Source organism: Oreochromis aureus, linkage group 23 (assembly GCF_013358895.1).
Source record: "Oreochromis aureus strain Israel breed Guangdong linkage group 23, ZZ_aureus, whole genome shotgun sequence".
NCBI lineage: Eukaryota > Metazoa > Chordata > Actinopteri > Cichliformes > Cichlidae > Oreochromis > Oreochromis aureus.
The window spans coordinates 11,918,345-11,929,909 of record NC_052963.1 but is presented as its reverse complement, the minus strand read 5'-3'; the positions used below and the strand labels follow the sequence as shown (position 1 = coordinate 11,929,909).

Sequence of the window (11,565 nt, the reverse complement as noted above, 5' to 3'; positions counted from 1 at the left end):
TTGACATTGGTCACACATCCACACTTACAGGTTTCTTTTTCCTCTCTCTTTTTGCTATCTTCACACCGATGTCTCTCTTTCTCGCTGGGCTCTTCTCTCAGTCTTTGTGCTGTCATCCAACAGGTCAGTGTAACACTGAAGCAGGGTTCAGTTATCTATATCACCTATCCACCCATATCAATTGCATTATTCGAGCTGAGTATCAGGCTTCTACTGATGGTGGTCGACATAAGCAGTCCTTTTGACTTTTTCTCACCTTTTTAAATTCATTTTTATTATTATTTATGTCTTTTTGAAGAGAGATCTGGCCACGAAGGCAGCTGAAATTGCAACATATAACATCACAGGTTTATCAAGGTATTTTAAGTAGCCATAAAAGACTGGGTTGATTATAATGTAGGTGCAAAACTTTAGTCATGAAGATACTTGCAAAGTATTTTCTTTATTTTATATATAACCCTTAATAATAATAATAATAATAATTAATTTTACAAATACAAGCAAAGAAATTACATATAAAAGACAGTTTTTGGCACATCATCTCCAATAGCCAGTTTCCCTGAATATGTAACATTAGAGGAACATGAAAAATACTACAAAAATACGTTATTGTTACGACTATTAGTAAAGTTATTTTTAGGGGTGTTAAGATCAAATTTAGGGATGCTTGAGCACCTCTGAAAAGGGTCTAAACTCACCAATGTCCACCACAGACACAGTTTCCAGTATGGTGTCTTACTATTTTAAATAAATCCAGTGTATCCAGGTCCGAGTTGTGAAATGATCATCTCCTGTCTCAGCAAATCTTTTCAAAACAAAGAATATTTTAGTCCAATCTACAGACACAGACTGCTGCTATTACACAACAGGTCTAAAGTTTTACTGCTGCGTGGCTTCAGCTGTCGGCACTTTAATGTCCCGTAAGTGAAACATGCACAGAATTAATTAGCATCAGACCATCCCTATTACCAAAAAAACTCATGTGGTATTACACGACTTACTACAGATATAACAATTCAGATTGTAAACTCATTATGATGCAGTTTTGCATCCATGGGCTGAACAAAGTAAAATAATAGTTTGTTAAATGCATCAGTCATGTGAGATACCGTCACATTAACATTTCTACAAGTCTAAACTGGACAGGATGTTGTTTTAATGTAAAGACAGAAAAAGGATGGAAATAATGTCATTTATTGCTCATGATTACATGATAAAACAGAATTTCCAAAACCTGTAACTATGAACAATACCTTTCGTGAGGTAGACATAAGACAGCAAATAACTTATTTAAAATTGTATGGCTGTACTTAGATCTATGGACGTTTAATTTCTAGACATTCTTTTTCATGCAGATATTTTGACTTGTTAACTGAGCACAAGCGCAGATCGATAACTTGGCCCCATTACATCCACGTACCGAGTGGAAACATCCGCCATGAGAAATGTCTGTGGTCTTTCTGCCAATGGAAGGCTGGACTGTACAACTTTAGGCATGAATCAGTATGTCTAAAGATAACTGAATGATCAAAAACAATCAACAAACCCTGACACAACAATGCTATTATCAAAGAAAATGAAAAAAAAAATAAAATATTTTTGTCAGTGTCACACAGAAAACGATGATGAATGCCCTTTGTTTTACTACCATAAACATGGAGATATACATTAATGCACTACCAGCTCCTCTCTCCTGCTTTAAGAATGTACACATACATACAGCTCAAAATTCAGCTAACAAAACTTTAAATAACAAAACAAAATCCCTGATGACATTAACACCATTCTATTCTTAAGCATATAGTATTCAGCAGGATTCAGAATCAACAGTCACAGAGATACAGTGTCAAGACTGATTTCACTTTTCATGTGTCTCAGGTCATATTATTGCTCCACAGCAGAAGCAGAAATATACAGTCTCCATAGCTTCTTTGACATTAACATTAAAACTGAATAAGCTGGTTTTTCATGAAACTTGGTAGAGAGGTGGAGGAAAGACGGGAAACCCCCCCACCACCACATTTTATTCAAAGGGGACCCATTATGCTTTTCTTGCACCTCCATATTTGTATTCTTAGACTCTAATAGCTCCAATAGTCCAACTCTTTAGTCTAACTTTCCTCTGACTGGCTGCCCAGCAGGTGGAGCAGGTGGGTGGGGTTTCAGTGCTGACTGTGAGAGTTGTGTGACTGAGATAATTAGGGATATCCCCTCTCTTCGACATCATAGAGAGTCACAAATTTGAGCAGTCTGCAACCTGAACATCTGGCTCACAGGAATAATTATACATAAACTGATCTTTTTGCATCTTTGGCGGTCTTTAAATGAGCAAATGTAACAGTACATCTATGAGAGAAAAAGCACAGCAGGTCCCCATTATGTTTAGTTTGTGGGCACATAGTATCATCTGTCTCTTCTCCTGTGCTAATTGTTTTTAGTTTTAGATCATTTGCTAACTCCTGGCATCAAAACCTTGGCTAGAATCTCAACTATTGGATATAAAGTCTAAAAGGTGTGAATACCTCTTCAGTTTCATTAGGCACCTTGCCCTGACCTGTCATTGCACATTCACTTTTAGAAAATCTAGCAATAAATAACACTTTCCCCTTGCTGAGTGTTCAAAACATTTAAAATCACACATTGCCTTTTTACAACCATAACAAAGAATACAAAAAGATTTTTCTTAAAGCAAATAAATTCAGTGCCCGTGGTGTCCTGAGGACGTCGATGGTGGCTGCAGTTTCTCAGACTGGCGATCTTTGGTTTCAGTGTCTGATGATGAATCTGAGTCCTGAGCCTGTTGTTGCTTCAACCACATGTCTGCATACAAACCTCCTTTTTGTAGCAATTCATCGTGTCTAGGATGGAGAAAAGATTGATATTTAAGCATCAGAATCAGTGAGCTGTCGGCTTTCAGCCCCAACGGCGTGTACGTGCCGTCGGGTGAGAAAGCCGAGAGAGAAATCTGATGCGTCGGGTCCGCTCTGTGTTTACGTCTTTGTGTGGAATCTGTTTACCTGCTCTCATTTACTGTTTTAGCTGTTTGGTGGTTGTTGAAATAGTTTTGAGAGCTTTAACCTGAGATTCTGGCAAAATACATTTGTATTTAAAAGTCGATTCAGGACTTAATGAATCGATATCGCTTTATTCAAGCTACTCACCTCCCTCTTCCACTTGCACTTTCAAATGTACACACAAAGGACCACGGGACAACTACAGGACCACGGCCAATCATAGAGGTCCCGCCCCTGACTATCTCTGATTGGGACACACGGGCATGATGTGTGTCAGCTGTTGACCACACGGAGACTTTCACAGTTGCTGGGACTTTGTTTTTGTTTTTTTTACTGGAACAGCTGGTCGCACCATTGCGACCAAGGATTTTTTTTTCCCGGTGCAACCAAGGATTTTATTTAGTCGCACCATTGAAACATTTGGTCGTAGTTGCAACCGAATTGGTCGCACTCTAGAGCCCTGACTATGCTTAAGAGTTGTAACAAAACTAAACAGTTCCAACAGTACCAAAATCAAGCCAGAATAATGCCAGAAGCTTGTTGATGGCTACCCCCAAATTATCATGACACTAATGCTCATGATGACCCTACGTAAACTTTTCACCGATTCCTATGAACCCTTTATTTTTCACAACTGTATGTGTTATGGCAGGAGTTTCATTCAAAACAATAAGGCACACTTACCGTCCTCGCTCAGCAATCCGCCCTTCATTGACAACCAGGATCTGGTCTGCTCCGATGATGGTGGACAGCCTATTACAGTGCAATAACGGACCCACAACTCATCAGTGAAAAAAATGAAGATAGATAAATTCACTTAAAAAAAAAAATACTGACAGTACATGAATTTATTTACCTGTGAGCTACAACCACTGTAGTACGATTGGCACAGACTTTGGCCAGAGAGGCCTGGATGTTGCGCTCTGTCTGTGTGTCCAGGGCAGATGTGGCCTACAGAGAGATAATATTAGAAAACTGCAACGAGTTTACAATAAGTTTACACTTGAGATGACAGTTCAGTCGGATACCTCATCCAGCAGGATGATTTGTGGTGCTTTGAGGATAGTTCTGGCGATAGCCACCCTCTGCTTCTCTCCTCCACTCAGCTTCAGTCCTCTTTCCCCCACCTGGGTATCATAACCTGCCCGACAGAAACACAGGAAGAGGCTGAATATAGAAGAGACTGCAGTTACATAGAGATCACAACCAACTACACTTAACAGGATTTTAAAAATATGGATAACTTCAGAAATATAAATTTAAAAGATCTAAATTTATATTCAGTTTAAATGCCCACGATTTTATTAAAAGTATGGAAAAAAAACTTGAAGTCACAATGCTGAATAAACTGAGGGATTAATGTGCACATTACCATCAGGGAAGGTCATGATTTTATCATGGATATCAGCAGCGACAGCAGCCTCCTCCACCTCCTGGTCACTAGCAGTGGTGCGACCGTAGCGAATGTTATCCCGGATGGTGTCGTTGAACAGCACGGTATCCTGGGGAACCACGCCGATATGAGATCGCAGAGATGTTTGTTTCACCTGAGGAAAGATGATGAAGAGAAAGTAATAAGAAGTCTAGTCTGTGCGATTATAGTAATAACAAAGACTTTATGACTTCTGCAATAAGAGAATTGGCTGATTTGTGTTTTACTGGATTAATGACTTCATTATAATGTAGATTTCATATACAGCTGTCGACAAGTTGCCTGGAAGTTTCAAATATTCCTCACACAGTAGCTCTGATGCCAAACTTCTTACCTTTGATATATCCTGGCCATCAATGCGAATGCAGCCTCCCTGAACATTATAGAAACGGAAAAGCAGTCGAATGATTGTGCTTTTCCCAGATCCCGACGGCCCAACCTGAAAGTATGTTAATAGTCCGTAATGTTAGTAACACCATAACGGCTCAATGCAATGCTGGAAAGCAGGAAACATCTTGTCTCAGACTCACCAGTGCAACCGTCTGTCCTGGAAGAACTGTGAAGGACACATCCCTGAGAATCTCCTTGCTGTAAAACAGTAAAGAAATTTATAAGAGCTATGCAAGAACACATCGAGACTGAAGATTTAATAAAAGAAATCAACGCAAAAATAAGCCAACCCATTTGTGTAGCTGAAGTAAACGTTTTCAAACTCCACTTTCCCCAGTTTAAAGAGAAGGCTTCCTGCATTTACTTCATCCTTCACCTGCATAAAGCAACATATAAAGACCACAAAAAACTCAAAACACATAAAAAAAACACTGATATCAAAGCTCCAAATATTTACCCATTTATAAACATACCTCTTGATCTTCTTCGAAAAGTTGGAACATGTTTTCCATGTCAATAAAGGAAGTCTGGATCATCCTGCAGGGAAAGAAGAGAGAAACCAACAGTTGGTAAAAGGAACAGGAGTCAAACAGAGGTTTGGTTAAAAGCAATACATAATCTCCTAATTTTATTTACCTGTAGTATGTCCCAAACCAGTTGAGTGGGGTGTACAGCTGGATGATGTAGGTACCAAAGAGAACATAATCTCCAACCTGAGGTTAGAGTTGTTTTTATGAAACTTATATATATTTATATTTATTATAGACATCTAACAACATAATTGCATAGTTTTGGAAATGTGGAGAGGCATAATGCAAACCATTATTACAAAGTCAATACCAGAAACGTTCCGTCTGTGACAAAGTATGCACAGAGCAAGGAACCAGCCAGCAGTCCTGCTCCAATGATGGCGTTCTGTGTTTGATTGAGTAAGGCCAGAGATGCCTGGGTTTTATACTCTGATTCCTACAAATGGAGAAGGAAACAACAATTAAATATATGACTCCATTCCTGAGACTACTAAATTAAAAATGTTGTCTCAGTTTTAGTTTTGGTGAAATACAGGAACAAATATCTACATGCAAACCCAATAATATTTGGTTAAATGTCTCTTAGCAAGTTATTTTGCTTATTTTGGAGCCATGATTTAGTGACATAACACCCAACTCTGTCCAAGAATTTAGAGGTAGTCCTCAGCAGCAGAATATTATGGATTGTGTAAATATTGTCCCAGGAAAATCAAAACAGCAAAATCACACAAAAAACACTGAATTCCAACATCCAGTTATTCCATTTTGTCTTTGTTTCAAAATCAAACCTGACATAAATACTCATATTTTCTGGGTTGGCCACCTGGTGTGAGGCAACCTACTAAATTTGCTTCCACTCAGCATCTTAATGCTAAAAGCTATCTCAAAGGTAGCAATAACTAGAAAGACAGTAGCAGAGCAGGTTTGTTCTGACTCCTGTTAAAGTAAACAAAAACAAGCTTAAGAAAAAAAAACAGCAGGGGAAGGTGTGGCAAGCCGTGGAATGCCAAAACCAGCTGATAAATGCACTTACCTGATATTTTAAGATTGCACCCTCAAACCGGCCAACCTCATAGTTCTCTGCATTGTAGTATTTTACCTATGGAACCAGAAAAAACAAATTGAATTTTAAAGTGTATTTTAAGATGAAAGAATAATAAAAAGAAAAGTAAACTTCTTTATGAACCACAAACTTATTTAATGTACCGTCTCAAAGTTTAACAAGGAGTCCACAGCCCTGGACTTGGCAGTGTTATCCATCTGATTCATTTCTCGTCTGTACTTGGTTCTCCATTCAGTGATGATGATCGTCAAGGCTGGCAAACATTTTAATAAGGAATTACTACACAGTCAAAGAGGATCTGAAATCTATCTTAGCCAATGCTGAAGTACATAAATGTTTTGCACACTTGAAGTTTATTTTTCATTATTAAACTGGGTCAAAGTGAAGTTCAACAGGCATAACTTACTGAGGTAGAGGGTCATGCAGATGAAGACAATAAGGCCAAACCAGGCATTGAAAAGAGTGCTGAAGTAGATGATGGCAATGACAATATCAGCAATGGTTGGAAAGATGCTGAACACTATGTAGCTGTGGAAAAACACAGATAACGGAGTTTAATTTTTCTTCAGATTCTAACAGGAGAGTAACATTTAAGGATAAAAAAAATGGCCTAACAGAATCATTCTTTGAGTTGTTAATAATTATTTTGATCCTGTTTGATGCCATCTTACCTGAGCAAGCTATTAATGGAAGCTGTGCCACGATCAATACTTCTCAGTACTTCACCAGTTTTGCGACCCAGATGCCAGCGCAGAGAGAGGGAGTGCAGGTGGCCAAACAGATTGACTTGAACCAGTCGATTGGTGTACTGCTGCACGCGGATCCAGAAGAAAGAACGCATGTTACTGACAAATCCAGAGGAACCTGAAAAGAAGAGAGGTTGGTGGTCAAAATAATGGAGTAGCCTTAATGCTAGTGTGGCATGTGAGGCTGATGCTCATTGTCTATACTGGACATTCATGAAGTCCTACCTGCTCCTCCGCCCTGCATGAACTTAAGCAGGACATAAATACACACTGTAATGGCTACAGTGTGCCAGCTGCTGCCATCAGTCAGTTGATTCACTGAAAAAAGGACACAGACATCAAGGAGAATGAGACAAAATGAGGCTTTCAAGCTGTGATGAAAAAATCAATGAATAAATAAAAAGCATTATGAGATTTTAATCTGACTGCAACCATGAGTGTGAATGACTGAACATTTGAGTCTATAGTGCATGATGAAGAAGACCCATCACTCACCAATATTCTTGTAGTAAATCGGTACAAAGACGTTAATAGCCCTCTCCACTCCCAGCAGCCCCAAACAGAAGAGGACCAGCAGCTGGAGAAACTTGTTGCCTTGCGGCCACATGTAGGGAACAAGCAGACGGATCTTCTTCCAAAAATCCTTCCAGGTGGACTGGTTCTGTTCTGATCTTCCCAACAGGCTCTGACCCAGAAAAAGATATGAAACCATTAAAACAGCGTTAATACGAGTATAAAAGCAAAGCTGCGCATGTGTTTCAATATATAGTGGAAGTGCTCTGTCACTACCTGTCTACCATTTTCTACGTCACGCTCATCTTCATTTATCAGTAGCATGTAAGGTCTTCTTGGCAAGCCTGGAGCTTTGAGACCAATGAAGAAGAGCAGCCCAGTGCTAATGTAGCGCATCATCCACAGGAACAACTGCACCTGAAGTTTTCATAGACATTTAAACACACATCAGCATGGATACAAAACAGCGTTTAACACATTGGTAACAAAATGCTAATAACACAGTAATGTGAATATGCTGAAGACTGTTTTATTGGACAGTTACCATATATCTAGGTAGTTTACTATTACAATATAATTTACTATTAAAATAGCACTTTCATAATGTTGACTTTATGGGATGAAGGATGCAATACAATAACATTTTGCAAAGCAAGTAAAAGTAAAAGCACTTTAAGTTTAGGAAAAAATCAACAACTATATTAAAAAGAAACTTTGCAAAGGACAAAAACTACAAGTCATGCTTAACAATTATGTAGTCAAAAAACTTTAACTCAACTCCTCCCCATGTGGGAGGAGCAAGATCCTGTCTTCTGATTTGATTGGTTAAGAGTGCAGGGTTTAGGAACTGAAAGTCAGACTGAGCAGTGACTTAGCAAAAAAGGTTGTAGCGTGCTTAATGCCCATTTGTTTTGCTTTGTTTACTGGGCGGAAACTTGATACATGAGTCAGACTGCACTGCTCTGAGGAGTGGCTCCAAAGGCAGACTTATCTTTAACCTTTGGCTCATAAAGACTGTTTAAACACACACTGAAGTTTAAACAGTTAAAATGCTGTATACAGGAATGCACTCTACCTACAATCTAAGATCAACCTAACCCTAAATGGGTATGAATGGAAATAAACTGCATAATACAAGGTAAATACAAGTGTAAGCACACATATTTTGAAAGTAGTCTTCACTTCTTTGTTAGGTTCCTGAAACACAACGGTTAAAAAAAAGAATATCTTATGTGAGCGTTCACCTGTTGTGGTTTGTTCTCCAGGCCCCACCACCACTGAGGGCTGTACCAGGAGATAAAAGCCAGGTTCTCAGCACAGAAAGCTACAGCCCAGAACAGCAGCAGGACGGCACTGTGTCCTCTTGTCCGATCCGACACCAGGACCCTGCGCCTCTCCACCCTGAGTAGAGCCATAGCCCAGGCCCATCCCAGGATGGAAAAGCAGCCATACAGTACCACATACCCTGGAAGCTCATCTGCACTCGTGGCTCTCCAAATCATTCCACCCAGAAACTGGATGATCAGAAAGACGTGGAGGACCTGCTGAAAACCATAGAGGCAGGAGCGAGGAATGAACTTGCGTTCCATTTGCGTGCCATACTTTTGGTAGCATATGCAGTGGATGGTGCCAAGGAGGAAGGAGAGGGAGAGCAGGATGGTGGGGACCAGTGTGAAGTAGAAGCAGGGGGCGATGCCTTCATCCACCCAGGTTATGGAGATGGAGGAATTTGCTTCGCAGTAGCTCTGCACAAACACCATGACTGCAGCTAGGAGAGAGAAATCATTTTAAAATCATAGCAGCAAATCCTAACAAAGACATCCCATCTTTACGAGGTATTTTATAGTATACTTAGAAAGAGGAACTGCTTTGGATCTGCTACATTAGGCACTGACTTAGCCGATAGTAGTAAAAAAAAAAATCACCGCGGTACCTGTTATTGCGCTAAATATTGTAGGCAGAGAAGTGCGCAAACACACGGGAAAACAAAGTACATGGTTAGCGTACCAGCTCAGTGGCACAAGAAGCTAATGTGGCTACAAGAAAAGGAAACTTATAAGTATTAGACTACATTTCAGAGGGTCTAGACATAAAATAGTAGGCAGTTGTTGTTAGTTTTTAACATTACCTTTCCCAGGCAGGCAGCTGTCAAGTCCAAACACTGTACACAGTCCACTTGTTAGTAACCGAGGCTACTCCAGGGAGACGAGCGAGTCCTCCGAGCTGTTATTAGCTTGCTTATCGTCTCTAACTGTAGTCCAAACGACCTTTAGTAATGACACCCAGTGCACAATAAATCATAGTCTGTCTGTCATTACTACCACCAGCTGTGTGTAGTCATACTTACAAAGCGGTTGTCCTTGTAATATGTTCACATGTTAAACAACCGCTACCATGACTCGGCAGCATTACGTTACACAACAGCACCTGCTCGCTCTACCGGAACCTCAGCGCCCCCCAGAGGACGTCCACGGAACATGTAGACCAACAGGAGAACGACAGGCTTAACCCGTATCAAGTAGCTTAAAATGATATTTTGAGATATTCAAGTAATTAGCAAGTATTAAATGGGTACAGCAGGTGTGTCAAACGTCACACTGGATTGCTCTGTAAAATGTGAAGGGCATACATTTTGCACTGTGCCCAGTATTTTCATAGGTTTCACACATTTACCACTGATACAGCCTTCTCCTACCATTCATACTACATCAACGCAATTAAGTTACAGATAAGCAAATAAATGCTAAAAAAATGAAAGTGTTTTTTCACTGTGTAATGAGTCAATCATAATAATAGTAATAATTTAAAAAAGGACATTTCCTTTTAATTAAAAAAACCTTTCAGTTTTAATATTACAGGACAGTCTGGACAGTGAGCCACTAGAACTTTTTCTTTATTTTGATTGATTGATTTTTTTAAATTACATTTTTTTTTTAATTTTTTATCTTCTGTACAGTGACATAGGGGAATTTCTCAGGGTCTGGCCCATTTAAGATTAAAGTGGACTGTATGTGGCTCATATCCACAATTTAAGATGAGTTTGATCCCTAATCTAAGTTCTGTCTAAAAATGTGAAAATAAAATGAACAACCTTTTTTCAGTACAGTTGTACTTCTTCAAAATGCACAACATGTATGTAATAAAGAAAGCTATTATGCAATTTTTAACCAAAACTAAACAAAACGTAACCTGAAATAAAAATAAACCACATTAAAAAAACTGTGTATAAGACTTATGAACTAAAATAAAATCAAAATTGACAAGAAATGCAGTCAAATTGTACCATATATTTCCCTACATATGAATGACTGTATCTCAGTTGTTTTTATTTCTGTAATGCTTACGTACTGTTACAGCAGGAGGCATTAGCTGGCCTTGCATGCGTCCGTCATGCAGTTGAACCATCCACAGAAATGCACTTTATAGTTGAAATAGCACAAATGTAACTATGAAATAGTAAAATAAAAGATGAATTCAAATTAAAATGAAATTCCCCATTATGTCTAGCTTATGTGTAATGATTCAAACACAGAAAGTTACTACGAAAATGTACATCTATGAGAATAAAATAGCTAAAGTATGAGAAAATTCACAAACTACTCCTTGTGTCGTACAAAAAGAGCTTATAAAAACTTTAATGAGTACTGTGGCGAGGATGAGCTGACCCTGGAAAGGGGAGGTAATAGCAATACGTGCCACATTATTAATATCAACATACTATGCAGCAGCAACAAGTGTGTTTCTTTCACTTGAAAGTGTAGTTTAAGGTGGTCTAAAAAGCTTACAGGGTTTAGCAAAAAAGAAACGTCCCAAAAGGAAACAGTCCACATGACACCAAATAAAACTTTCAATATATCTGCAGAGAAATGAAAAAATA

General features: G+C 39.0%; 1 protein-coding gene across 1 annotated transcript; it reads right to left on the bottom strand.

Moving 5' to 3' along the window:
* Positions 1 to 1,176: 1,176 nt before the first annotated feature.
* Positions 1,177 to 10,224, bottom strand: LOC116319189 (ATP-binding cassette sub-family B member 6, mitochondrial-like). Its single transcript, XM_031738440.2, has 21 exons — positions 10,036 to 10,224; positions 9,817 to 9,955; positions 8,933 to 9,456; positions 7,965 to 8,105; positions 7,671 to 7,860; positions 7,401 to 7,493; positions 7,101 to 7,293; positions 6,836 to 6,957; positions 6,573 to 6,682; positions 6,400 to 6,465; positions 5,677 to 5,802; positions 5,473 to 5,549; positions 5,310 to 5,373; positions 5,127 to 5,212; positions 4,977 to 5,034; positions 4,781 to 4,885; positions 4,387 to 4,561; positions 4,043 to 4,155; positions 3,871 to 3,965; positions 3,699 to 3,767; positions 1,177 to 2,858 (listed from the first exon to the last, which is right to left on the bottom strand). The coding sequence occupies exons 3-21, from the start codon at positions 9,446 to 9,448 to the stop codon at positions 2,699 to 2,701; spliced, it is 2,559 nt and encodes an 852-aa protein (XP_031594300.2). The 5' UTR covers positions 9,449 to 9,456; positions 9,817 to 9,955; positions 10,036 to 10,224; the 3' UTR covers positions 1,177 to 2,698.
* Positions 10,225 to 11,565: the final 1,341 nt, after the last annotated feature.